Genomic DNA, 14159 nt, shown 5'->3' with positions numbered 1-14159 from the left:
CATCCTGTATTTTTGATGACTTGAGAGGAGAGCTTTAACATAGTACCCTTTTCCTTTGTTTATCCTGAAGTTTAAATAACAGTATTCTTGTGGGCTTGACTTGCCCCCTCTAATGTTAAATAGCATCAAACCCTAATAGATGGTAAACAGTGACAGGGTGTTGTAATGGCACTTAAAATAGACTGACATCTTATCACCTGAATGCAGTTTAAGTTAGTAGTCATATTTGGTTTTTCTTAATTGTGAGCCCTAGAATTTATTCCAAGAGTGTGAATTGGGCAAATGATGTTAAAATGGTTCAAAGTAGTAAAGAATGCCTTCAAGGGGAGAAACTTATTGAGGGGGAGGGAGGTGCTATAAGGGCTTTTTATATTGAACTTGGGTGACTTCAATTCTAGTTTGAATCCAAGTTTGACTCCACTTCTTAGGGCTACTTTTGATACATTTCATTTCTGATTCCCTGATCCACTGCTTTTATTTCCCCCCACCAGCACTTGGATTTGGCTCCTTCATTTCCAACATGGAAGAAACTTACAGTACGTACTTCTTTTTGCTTTTAGAAAATAAGTTAAATTACTTACATGTAGTTTTCTGTCTGACAAGACTTTTACTGTGTTGAGAAAGATTCACTCTTCTCACTATACGGCTGAGAAGAAAATGTCTCCCCAGAGACTGTTTTAGTAATGTAGAGAAATGTCCAAATTTGAAATACGACACTTGAAATTTAAATAAAGAAGTATGAGAAGTCATCAAGCTTTGAGAAAGCTGTGGTTGGGACACCTGTGTTAAACTATATTTTTATTAAATGAAGCATTTTCATTCCTCAGGACTTCAGTTTCTCCTGTTAATGACACAGGGATAGTCATTAACTAACTGGTTTCTTTCTGTTTTGTGGGATAATATGTTATACATAATGTTGATGTACACTGAGTTTTTAGACTTAAAGAAATCCTAGGGAGGATTCTTGTTTCTCAAGTGATCCAGGAATCTAGATGGCCCAACAAATCAAATGGGAACCAGGAGACCTAGGATCATACAAGTGTAGCACCAAAAGAGACCTGAAAAATCATTTCATTCAACATTCGAATTTTACAACTGAGAAAACAGAACCTAGATTAATTGATTTGCCTTAAAGTTACATAGGTAGTTGGGGACAGAGTCAGAACCAGAGTCTTATATGTTGTTTATATGTAGTGCCCTACTTGCTACTACAAAGCACTATGGTTTCTAGACCCTGACCAAGTTTGAGGGACATCTGAGTGGATAAAACTCGTCAACAAGGCCTCCTTTGTTTCCTAGTTTCTGTCTTGTTCAGAATCTCTATAATTAATAAGTTCTAACTAAAGGGTATTTTAGTCACATTCTACCTTCAAGGAAGAGTCCAATAGAATCTTTATCACCAACATGTAGAAACTACATGGAAACAATCTTTATTAAATATCTACAATAGAAATTCTTAAACTTTAGCATGCAGCAGAATCACCTGGGAGGCTTGTTAAAACACAGGTTGCTGGACCCCACCCCCAAAATTTTTGATTCAGAAGGTCTGGGACCCAAGAATTTGCATTTCTAACATGTTCCCAGGTGATGATGCTAATCTGAGGACCATACTTTGAGAATAATGGATCTGATTCTCCTTGATCTTCCTTAGGGCTTCCTCCTTCACCCCCTTAATTTTTCTAAAAATGTGTTAATTAAAATCTGAGATTTCCATGTGAGATAGATATGAGAGATTTATATTTATTTATTCTTGGAAGCTTACTACTCTATTAAATTAGAAAGCAACATCTCCCCTTTATATCTCTATTCATTACTTTTGTCAGTGGTGATTTTTTTTTTCTTAGAAAAATATCACCTGGTTCTTTTAATTACTGTATTGCTACATAACAGACTTTTTTACGTAGTGATAATCAGTAGATGTTTGTTAAAGAAAGAAGGAAATGGTGAATTTTGCTGTATGTTTACAATTTTAAGTTTTGTGATTAAGTCTAATAAATAAATAAGTTGGCTTGTGAAGAATCAACTCCTTTAAGTCTATAGCATTTCTTTATCTATGTCTTTCTTAATAAAGCTTCATTGTTTTAAGACTTAAAAAAAAGAAAACTATCACCTGGAAGTAGGTTAGAAATGCACAACCTCAGGCCTCATCTCAAACCTGCTGAATCAGAATCTGTATTTTAACACAGTCCCCAAGTGATTTAACACCGGGAATCATGTTAAAGTGAGAAACAGTGCTTTAGAATATGTTTGACCTTTTTCCCAAAGTAACCTAAAACTCTAACGTTAATCTGATAGATTCCTGAAGATCTCCAGCTTCTGTCTTTGGGCAGTACCTCTTAGCTGATGATACTCTCATCAAGTCTAGTTCCTTATTTCTGTGAAGTTTCCTCCATTTCTCACCATGGGTTCTGGGCTCTATGCAAGTGTGAGGAGCATCTGAGTCTACGTTCTTGGAGGAAGGTTGTCCACAGGGCCTGCTTTGTTTTCCAAATTAAGTTATATTCCCAGAAAGCCACTCAAGATTTTTGCTGAGCTGTTCGATAGTATTCATTACAACCTTAAATGCGTGTATACTTCGTGTAGCACTCTTAGGTATCTGCCCAAGGGAAATACTCGTACAATGCACAAAGAAGTATATGTTATATTGCTAGTCACAGCATTGTATATAAGAGTAAAAAACTGGATCAACTTAAATGTCTATCCGTAAGGGAACTGATGAAGAATCTATGGTACATCCGTATGCAGCAGTGAAACATTTCTTAACATACTGACATAGAAGGAGTTCAAAGGTATGTTAAAAGAAAGCAAATAGCAAAGTAGGTACAGGAAATCTTGTCACAGGCTATACTCTGGATGAACTTTGAGGACATTGTGGGAAGTGAAACAGATCAGTCACAAAAAGACAAATGCCATATGATTTCACATATATGAAGTATCTAGAATAGTGAAACTCATAGAAACAAAGAGTAGAATAATGGTTGCCAGGGTGGAAATGGGAGTTATTTAATGGGTATAGAGTTTCAGTTTCGCAAGATGAAAATTTCTGGAGGTTGGTTGCACAACAATGTGAATATACTTAACACCACTGAACTGTACACTTTAAAATGGTTAAGGTGATAAATTTTATGTTATGTGTATCTTATTACCATTAAAAATTTTTAATTAAAAATAAAATTTTAATCTAAAAAACCAGTTTAGGGCTTCCCTGGTGGCGCAGTGGTTGAGAGTCCGCCTGCCGATGCAGGGGACACGGGTTCGTGCCCCGGTCCGGGAAGATCCCACATGCCGCGGAGCGGCTGGGCCCGTGAGCCATGGCCGCTGAGCCTGCGCGTCCGGAGCCTGTGCTCTGCAACGGGAGAGGCCACAACAGTGAGAGGCCCGCGTACCGCAAAAAAAAACCAAAAAAAACCCACAAAACAGTTTAGAGCTGACCTAAGTTATCAGAAACCAAAAAGTAAAGCATTTTGGTAGGAAGCTATCATTATCAACTCTGATGAATACCACTGTATGGGCAGTAAAATGTATATGAATCATAAAGTATGTCCAGTCTCTGTTAGCTGCTGACATGGTGTATCATTTGCTAGTGATGGAATGGATTAAATGAAGGAAAACTAACAAGAATTTCATCTGTACACTCTTCCCGGGTGTCCTGAAGCTTCAGAAATATGAAAAGATTGCTGGTCAGGATGAGCCTGGCTGGTATAATAAGCCTGCTTGTCCTTTAAGACTTTTCGTTCCTATTCATTCTGTCCTTCAAGTCACCTTTCTGGCTCATTTGCATCACGATCATGGTTAGCAATTTATCCCATGTTTACCACTCTTCCAGTGAAGCTGTCTGTTTCAATTCCCCACTAGCTTCTGGTTTTCATAGCAGTCTCCTGGTTTATAAGCTTCTTATCAAATGTGAATTGTTTATCTTATTTCACTTTTATTATTGCCTTCAGTGGTGGCAACAGCATTTTATTAGGTTGCCTCTTGTCCTCATAATATATTCAGAATGTGCTTAACCTTTTAATTTCCCTTCTTTAACCAGGCTTCTTAAAATTTGGGGCTCAGCCTGGACATTTTGCAGAACATAAGGATAGTTGTACACGTTCAGAGAAACTTCTCTAGTTTCTATTCAAACTATTGAAATGGTCCCTAAAAGTATAGTCTTCTAAGGGTACTTTTAAATAGGATGATATAGGTTAGGGGCTTTCTTTCACACAGCAGCCCCGTTAAGGTATCCGCAGTTGTCTTAATAACTGCAGGTTCTCTTTTTGCAGATTATTCTACTTCTTTATCTGGCCAGTTTGATAATCACTAGGTTAAAGAATTCTCTGTCTTTCATTATGTTCCAAAATATGAAAAGTAAAACCACCGATCTGGTAAAGGTATTGGTTTTATTTGAGAGGTAACTAGATTAACCAAGATCAGGAACTACTTATAGAAGTACATTAAAGCAGACAGACGAAAAAGAAATCTATCAATGAATATTTCTCAAGCTTCCATAGAACGTATAACTGATATAGAGCAATGCTTACCAACTTTTTTCATGTCATAGCATACTAGTAAATAGGGATGCTAGTGTAGGGGATTAACTACCCTCAACTTACCCTAGGACTGGTTGGGGAATAGGAGACACGCATGCAATGGACCCCCACGGCAGTGTATCAGTACACTGTCCATTCCAACCTTCAACATACTGGCTGGGAAGCTCTGGTTGAACTAGCTAGAGATAAGAGTGACCCTGAATTAGCACTTTTTTTTCTTTTTGGCTGCGTTGGGTCTTCGTTGCTGCGCATGGGCTTTCTCTAGTTGTGGCAAGTGGGGGCTGCTCTTTGTTGTGGTGCGCGGGCTTCTCATTGCGGTGGCTTCTCGTTGCGGAGCACAGGCTCTAGGCACACGGGCTTCAGTAATTGCAGCACACGGGCTCAGTAGTTGCGGCACACAGGCCCTAGAGCACGTGGGCTTCAGTAGTTTTGGCATGCAGGCTCAGTAGTTGTGGCTCACGGGCTCTAGAGCGCAGGTTAGGTAGTTGTGGTGCACAGGCTTAGTTGCTCTGCAGCACATGGGATCTTCCCGGACCAGGGCTCGAACCCGTGTCCTCTGCACCAGCAGACAGACTCTTAACCACTGCGCCACCACACAAGTCCTATGATACTGAATTAGCACTTTTAGAAAAGGAAAAGATGTTTCATTTAATTTTTTTGTTTACAATAAGGGTAACCAACAATGAAAACAGCAATATTCATGTACAACCAAATCTGAACCAAGACCCCACCCCATGACTGCTGGTTTTGCTGGACTTAATGAAGATTCGATGATAACGCAGTTTTATCTTCTCAAGTTACATTTTTATTTTCAGATGTTTAGTCACCCTTTTAAAAAAAAATTCCAAGCCGTCGTTAGGCTGTCTTGTTGAACTCTTACAGATTCTGTTGAAAAAATCCAGTGTGCCGGGGATGCTGAAGTTTTACAAGGGCCTGTTAAGCTTTATACTTACCCTATTTTTCTCTCTTTCAGTCGATACCCTGGACCCTGAAAAGCTGTTACAATGCCCCTATGATAAAAACCACCAGATCAGGGCCTGCAGGTTTCCTTATCATCTTATCAAGTGCAGAAAGGTAGGGTATTATTTTCTTAATTTGCCCTGTGATGCCCTCCTGAGTTCTTTTTAAAAGCCAAATTTTATAAATATCAAATAATTTTAGCATAAATATTTTAACTGAATGCCAGAATTGCTTTGGGTTAAATACCAATATTTATAGAAAAGAATTTGTTTATTTCTTGGATATGTAAGTTTTTTCTTGTTTTGGTTTTCCCCCCACTAGTGACAGAGCACCCTTCATAAACAGCTTCTCTAGAATCTTTGCAGCCTTTGTAAAACAGAGGAAACACTAATTTTTGCTAGCAGTGAGAAATCCCTCTTGCCTTGTGAATTTGATGTGTTCATTGTCCTGATAAGGATTGAGTATTGTAATACACTTCTTTCTGATTTTTTTGTTTGTTTGTTTAGAAATTTTAGAGAAGTTGAACAGCTAGAGGTTAACCCAAGAAAAGATCATTCCTAAAAATAACTTTCTCCAAGTTTCAACAGTAAGCATCTTTGGGGGAAAAAAAACCAGCTCAAAGATTTTTTTTTCCTCTGGTCACCCTTTTGTAGACTTAGCTGATGTAAGCTAGTTTAATGCTGATATATTAATTGAGGCAGTTTGAAAGGATCGTTAGAATATAGATGTCAGATACAGAGGCCAAAGTTCTGCCAGGATTTATGCTTGGAAAACAATTTTAGTATTTAATCTAAACCTGCATACAATTCAAGTATGCATTAACATTCTTCAAAGGATGTTTCTCTTGCAGTCCTGGAGACATGATTATAATGCCATTGTTGATTATTTCTCAGCTCCTTTTAATCTCTAGAGCAAGAATTCCTTAAGGTTGAACCTGGGCAATATGGACTAGCAAATACTACCACAACTTCCTCCCCTAGGCTCTCAAAAATGTTCCAAGGGTAAAGGTTGGGAAAGGGGTCCAAGTGGTAAGAAGACATTGTCATAACTCCCCTATTCTAATGCTCTTAATCTTCAGCTACAAAACCTTTGCATTTGAATGCCTGATATCCCTTACAAAAATCATGGAGATACCTGCCCTCACAATTTTCTCCATCCCCTATATTTTTCCACGCTTCTCCCCACTTTAGATTATTTTTACTTTTTTGAGTATCATTTATGATATATCTTTTGCTTCTCCTAATAAATTTCTTAATTGCTGGTAAACTTACCATAGGATTTGGGTGATATTAAACATTTTGTTTTCTTGTTTTGTATTAAAATAAAGAACTTGGTCAGCAGAGTTCTCTATCATTTGGACTTTTCCTTAGTGAAATAGCTGAAATAAAGGTCAAATTGTTCAGAGCCTCATTTCAGGCATCATTACTTTAAATAAGCATTCCTGTGTTAATCTGAAAAATCATTGGGTTTGCCTCTTCTGCAGCTCCCTTCCAACAGCTGTTTTCCTGCACTATTGTACTGCAGTAACAGGGGCACTACTGCAATGCAGACTAAGTGTGTTTTAGTGTTGCTGTTCGTCCTGAATATCAGCTTTCAAAGATGTCCAGAGAGCTCTACCATTACAGGCTGTGCCACCTGAATCTTGTGACCCTGAGAAGTAAACGGGGTGAAGATATGTTTCAAATACCCCATCCTAAATTCACTGCTTCCTTCCATACAAGCCACTTTAACCCCAATATCTGTGTTGTCAGTCTTTATAATCATAACAAAGAGGCTTAGCTTTTGATGATTCTGAGGTAATGTCTCTATGGTCCATATGAGTGATAAGTAATTCCCTCTTAATGTTCTACTATGAGTTTACCTACCAAGTTAAGCCACAAGTTTATTGACGGACCCCTTTAATTTTTTTCACAGAATCATCCTGACATCGCAAACAAACTGGCTACTTGTCCCTTCAATGCTCGCCATCAGGTTCCTCGGGCTGAAATCAGTCATCATATCTCAAGCTGTGATGACAAAAGCTGTATTGAGCAGGATGTAGGTAAGACTGACTAGCTAAATGTTTCAGTGTTGGAGGTTAGCCCCTTCAAATTTATATGATGCTACGTTATCACCTTGATTTTGGCTTTCATCATTTCAGAAGAACAATGGTTTTCTGCCTTTGAGATTTTTATTTTAGCAGCAAAAGGTTGTCAGGTTGTGTTTGTCAGACTGCTTTCTCTTCTGAACAACCTGATTTCATTTTGCTAATAATTCATCTAAAAATGAAAATTCTTTTATTACCATAAATATGGCAAACATCTTTGTTTCTGCTTCTCTTTCTTGTCTTCTCTTGGCAAGGGGATAAGACCTCTCTGTTTAGCTTTCATCCCATCCATTTTTCAGAAACAAAGACCCTGCAACCTTTTAAGCCACTAACCCCTTTAAACATAATAACTTGGCAGTGTTCCCTTGTTAAGTCAGAATCTCTATTGTCTTGCAGTCAGCCAAACCAGGAACCTTGGACAAGAGGCTCTGGCTGAGAGCACATGGCAGTGCCCTCCTTGCGATGAAGACTGGGATAAAGGTGAAATGCTTCTACATCTTTTTCTTCACAATGTCAAAATCTCAAGTCATTTGCTTTAGACAGAAGGAGGATTTTCCTTTTTTATGAACATACCATGTTGTTCAGAATGACTTGTTATTTTTATTGGGCCCCAATACAAGCACATATTTCTCTCTGTGCAGACACGTGGAACAGCCTATCCCTCTTGATTGGAAAAAGCACTTCTTTACATCTGTTTTTCTCCATAAATTGTGTTGTACCATCTGTGTTTTGTTGCTACTAGGCACATTTATTATTATTTATGTCACTTGTGTTTATATCCTTCAATTAAATTCTTGCTACTCTGTCACTTAGGCCGAGTACTTGATCAGTTATTACTTGCTTCTGTAAACTTACGTTTATTATTTCTCATCTTACAAATTCAACTAGCATGAATTGGTGTTTTACCTAGTAGTACCACAAACTATGTTTTGCTTCCTTTGGCAGATTTGTGGGAACAGACCAGCACCCCATTTGTCTGGGGCGAAGCCAACTACTGTGGCAACAACAGGTAAATGAAAGGGTCTCATTCCCACCTCTTCCTCCCAGAATCACAGTGCTCTGTTACCAATAGAAGCCACCAAAGCATGTATTGACCTCTTTCCTTGATGATGTTACTTGGTGGTAGTTTAGTCTAGATATAGTTTTGGTGGGGTTTTTCCCTTATTTATTCCTTGATTCATAAAAAGGTCACATGCTTTGTGTTAATTACCACGGGAACACAAAAATACTAGCTTATAGTCTAGTAAGGGAGACAGTGGCGCCAGCCATTCTTATGTCTTAGTTGGAGATTTTGCTAAGTTCACATTATTTTAATGCTTTGAAAAAATTCTCTAGCTATACCACATGTATCATTTTTACTCTGGGTAACTAGTGTCTAAGGAAAAAGTAATCTTAAAAGTTCTATTTTTTTTAATAAATTTATTTTATTTATTTATTATTTTGGCTGCGTTGGGTCTTCGTTGCTGTGTGCAGGCTTTCTCTAGTTGCAGCGAGCGGGGGCTACTCTTCATTGTGGTGCACGGGCTTCTCATTGCAATGGCTTCTCTTGTTGCAGAGCACAGGCTCTAGGCGCACAGGCTTCAGTAGTTGTGGCTTGCAGGCTTCAGTAGTTGTGGCACACAGGCTCAGTAGTTGTGGCTGTGGGCTCTAGAGCTCAGGCTCAGTAGCTGTGGCGCACGGGCTTAGTTGCTCCGCGGCATGGGGGATCTTCCTGGACCAGGGCTAGAACCTGTGTCCCCTGCATTGGCAGGTGGATTTTTAACCACTGCGCCACCAGGGAAGCCCAGAAGTTCTTGACTTGAGATTGGGCAATCCATAATACCAAATGGGTAGGAAAGAAAATGCATCTCTTCTTCCCACTGATTTTGTATCTAATTTAAACCTCTTAAGATTTTTCATTACTATTTGATCTTCAAACCTTAAAAGATTCCCTGGCAGTCCAGTGGTTAGGACTCCGTGCTTTCACTGACGAGGGCACAGGTTCAATCCCTGGTTGGGGAACTAAGATCCCATAAGCTGCACAGCGTGGCAAAAAAAGATCATGTTTCAAACCCAAATGAGAATATTTCTGGATTAGAAAATGAAGGAATTAGATGCTAGACTTCATTTTTTTCCTCAAATAGAGCACTTATCAATTTTTATTTTTTAGCTCCTGAAGTCAGTTAGTTATAATAAATGTATCTTAGTCTGTGTATGCACTGAGATAGAAAAACTTAAAGATGAATTCCATTGGTACAATTTTAATTTTATCTCAGTTCTGTGAGATTTGTTGCCTTTAGTTTGGTTGTCTTGGCATTTTATTTTATCTCTTTTATCTGTTGAGTTCATGAGCCTGTCATACAACTGAACAGTAGATGGCATTGCTGTTTATCTCAATTTCTGGAAAATGAAAATGGTTAGACTCATCTTAATGCCTGTACAGAAGAGTGAGCTTTCCAGAGAAGCTGGTAATCATTCTCATTGTGAGAATGTTTTGATGGAAATGTGTTTACATTTCAGAATGTAGGTTGTTGTTTTCCCCCAAATTACAAAAAACGCATTTGATTGTCTTGTGTGTGCCTGCCTGAAGAATACATATAGTCAAATTCATCTTTCTTTTTGCAGCCCCGCAAGCAACATAGTTATGGAACATAAGAGTAACCTGGCTTCAGGCATGCGTGTTCCCAAGTCTCTGCCATATGTTCTGCCATGGAAAAACAGTAAGTGAAATAGAGGCAAAGTGCTTTTGTGCTAAATACAGTTGGTCTTGATTATTCAAGGACATGTTCAGTCTGAACACCTAGTACCCACATGACCCTGAGAGTGAGTGCCTCCTTAAATTTTGCACCCCAAGCACCTTACTCACTTCCCCCTACTGCTGGTTAGTAGCAGGAAAGGACAAGATCACAGAAGCATAAAGAATATTTTCAAGATGGGGTGATCACTGACATCGAATACCATGGGTAAATTTGGGGACCAGTAAAAAGACTATTGATTTTGACTAGGAGGAAATCATCCCTGATTTTCAAGGCATAATATTGATAGGGAATTGGGATTAGAAATTGGATTGCAGGGGCCTAAAAGGTAATGGGTAGAGACAAAATGAAAGTAATAAGTCATAAGAACCACCATAAGAATGGTATTCAGATGTCTTTCCTAGGCTTCAGAGACCATGCTGAGTAAACAGGTATGAAATTCATGTCATACCACCCTAGTAAAGAAATTCCCACATATGGTACACCCAAGATGCTGTCATTTTTATTTGATACAAACTTTCTTTTCCTAATGTTGCCCCCAAATTCAGATTCTCTTGATTTCAGTTTTTGCTACTGTTTGAGCTAATTTTTAGATGGCTAGAGGATCCCCTTTAAAACATTTCCCTTTGGATACTTGCATTTCTCCAAAAATGAGATCACCAAATCATATGCCATAAGGCTTGATAGGTAGAGGACTATTTCCTTTTTCCATGCTCTTGAGTGGAATCCAATTGCTAATTTTAAATTCTTCTCCTTTTATATTATAATTCCATATACCCCAGGAATAAGTCATTTGTGTTTAGTAAGAATAGGGGATGGAGTGATTTTCAATTGACATGGCGTATTTATTTTGAAATATTTCTACTCCATAGATGGAAATGCACAGTAACTGAGTATCTATCTCAAGTAAGTATTCCAGTTTTATTTCACTATTTTTTTTTCCAGATGGTAGCAAGATTTAACTGGACATAAAGCAATTTGGGTCCAATTTTCTTTCAGATTATGGTACCAAATTAAAGCTTTGTATGTGCCTGTGTTTTTAAGTATATAGCCTCTGTTATGGCTTTACACGCTAATGAATAGGCATTTACTAGTTAAATTAGAATTCTGTTACATGCCAAGTTGCTTTCCCTAATGTTAGTGCGCACTGCCTCTTTCCTTTTTCTTTTTTTTTTTATCAAAGTTGCATTCTAGATCTATCGTGCCTTTTTAATGGACTGAGATTAATCAAGCAACTGTGCTTCACTGCTCTGCAGTTCTTCCCCTGTGCAGTACAGTTTCATACTCATCAAAAGATTCATACTCTTTTGAATGAGAACTTTAAAGTTTTGGGTCTCTAAGAGTCTCTCACTGTTGATCTTATCTGAATATTTGATTTAGCAGAACCTCACAAAATCTATATAAAGAGTCCAAAATCTTTTAGTTTTCACAGATGAAGCCTTTTTTTGAGGTCACCCTATGTACCCATCTCAGAGCCAGGTTTGATGCTTCAAATGCTGTCTTGGCTGAGGCTGCTCAGCCGCCCTGCTCCTGGCAGAAGGAATATTGCTGGGCTGGGAATGGGTTGGTACCCACTGTCTTGCAGATAGTAGGCCTTCAGTGAATATTTATTGAATGAATGAGTAATTGGCCTGCTGCCTTCTAGTCCATTTACTTTCTCTGGACAGTGAAGTAGATGGATCTTCTGCAAGTTAGGGTTCATTTTAGTACCAAAACTGATGTTTCTTCTGGTAAGAAGCAGAAAAGAGATTCTAAAAGCAAACACCCCTTAGCTGTGAACAGTAATATTTGTCAGTTGCTTGTAGGTACTGGCCATTTTTCTTGGTAGGTTCTGACATCAAATTATTGAATATATCTGGAAGCCAGAAAGTTGGGTTTGATCCCAGAAGGGAGAGACACAACTGCACTGGGGTGTGTCAAGAAAGCATACACAGACATGGGTAAATGGTGAACTTTGAACCCTTCTCTGACACACTGCATGAGATGCTTGGTGTTCATGGAGTGTGGATAGTTACCTAGTAAAAATGGCTACTCTACGGTGAAAGCCTAGGAGAAACTTCTCTCCATCACTTAAGACTAAACATTTTTCTGATTTGGAACTTAACTCTTTGCTAATAAACTCCTTACACACTGATAATTTCTTTTTCTATGTAACCTGTGAGGAATAAGGAAAAAAAAATAGGTAAGAATCCTTTAACAACAACAAAAAAGGAATCCTTTAACAGCCAAAGACCTTCTTATCCCCTTAATAAAAATAAAGCATCATTTTTTGAATACCTGTTGTTGCAGAACTCTCTTCTTTGGATAGATACACGCACAAAAAAAATGTAAGACATGACTTATTCCCTTAAGAAACTTAAGAGTGGGTGGAGAATTTTTTTTAATGCACATGCCTGAAAAGGGTTTGTTCACCTTGCACTTAAATGCTTTATCCCATTTGTGTTTTTATCAACAACTCCAATTTTTACTAGGTAAGTGTCTCAAAAGCAGGTGATACCATGTTAATTTTTGTTCCCCTGATGTACATTGTAACAGCTCAAAAATATTATTGAATTAATGAGTAGATGGGTATATGAGAAGAGAAAAAGATCAATATAAGTTAATTGGAATTAATCCAGAATTGTCTGCAGAAGTCAATTGCCTGGATGGTCAATTCTGATTTTCTCCTCACCCGTGAAAACTGTTGACACAACAAGTGTGCGTTGATCTCTGTATAGAGTGTTTTTAATTCAATTAACAAGTTTCTGTGTGCTTAGTGATACTAAAGAGCTAAGGGTCAGAAAGTACTTGGTGTTCTGCCGTTAGCAACAACAGACTCTTCCAGCAGACCAGGAGACTAATTGGGCTGTAGTTGTGTGGCCCATTGTCAGATGTAGTTGATGCTTTTGTCATTGATAGGAACTAAGAACTCTTTTTTTCTCATTTCCTTGCAGATGCCAGACCCTAGAAGACTCTTTGCTTCTTCCTGCTACAGTGGGTTCTTCATTCTTTTCTCCTAATCTAATTATAGAAAGATAAATTGTTTGTGACTTTCAAACTGACAAGTACCTTTCTTTTCCTCCCCCCTTTGAGTCCTTACTCATTTGATGCAAGAAAGAACCCTCATGCTCAGAAGAACTGTTTCAAATAAACCATCATTGTAAATAGCTTGATAGTTTGGTTAAGTACCTGCAGCCCCAAGATCAGAACTCATATCTCATTCTACATTAATGAAACAAAATCATTTAAAGTTATCTTAAAGGATCCAGCTAAAGGAGGCAAGAAACTTGGGTTGGAAAAAGTAACTGTGTATATATTTGTGTTCTCTGACACACATGAACCAAATTCCTTGTAACATTTATAGGAATGGACCTTTTCTGATTAGTGCGTTTGTTTATTGAGTCTTTGATGTTGATAGCATTTATATATGGAAATATACCGTATTCTTGTTTAGAATCTTTAGGACATCTTGTTCCCTGAATATTTGTAACCTAGGGTAGGTTTCTTTTATTTCTTTTCTCTTTCCCACATTCCAGCTAGAAATTGTACTAGCTGTCAAACCAGGTGTGGATTGCGTAGGAGTGAAGATTGGAATGGAGAGGAGGAACCAATGTACGTGTGGAGAAGAGATAGGCTTTTCACCTGTGTGTGAAATTTGATTAAGCTTCAAAGCTGAAATGTGTGAAGGCCCTGCTGACTACCCTGGGATGTGTGTATAATAAGTTAGATTTCTGAACTCAAGGCTCTGGCTATCCTAGCATCTTGTTGACCCTCACAAGGAGACTTCATAACCTCCCAGACCAGGTTTTTGTTTGGTCAGGTTTGGTGTGGTTTGGTTTTAAAGCCATTTGGCATGGGAAGGGATTT

General features: G+C 38.3%; 1 protein-coding gene across 1 annotated transcript; it reads left to right on the top strand.

The window, feature by feature from the left end:
• The first annotated feature begins 505 nt into the window (after positions 1 to 505).
• On the top strand, positions 506 to 13682 carry GTSF1 (gametocyte specific factor 1). Its single transcript, XM_022571976.2, has 8 exons — positions 506 to 536; positions 5506 to 5606; positions 7407 to 7533; positions 7975 to 8058; positions 8524 to 8587; positions 10183 to 10277; positions 11186 to 11219; positions 13247 to 13682. The coding sequence occupies exons 1-7, from the start codon at positions 521 to 523 to the stop codon at positions 11200 to 11202; spliced, it is 504 nt and encodes a 167-aa protein (XP_022427684.1). The 5' UTR covers positions 506 to 520; the 3' UTR covers positions 11203 to 11219; positions 13247 to 13682.
• Positions 13683 to 14159: the final 477 nt, after the last annotated feature.

Source organism: Delphinapterus leucas, chromosome 11, assembly GCF_059928025.1.
Source record: "Delphinapterus leucas isolate spDelLeu-1000000601 "Yukka" chromosome 11, BTC_Dleu_Yukka2, whole genome shotgun sequence".
NCBI lineage: Eukaryota > Metazoa > Chordata > Mammalia > Artiodactyla > Monodontidae > Delphinapterus > Delphinapterus leucas.
The sequence above is the reverse complement of the archived record's forward strand: the minus strand, read 5'-3'. Positions and strand labels throughout refer to the sequence as shown.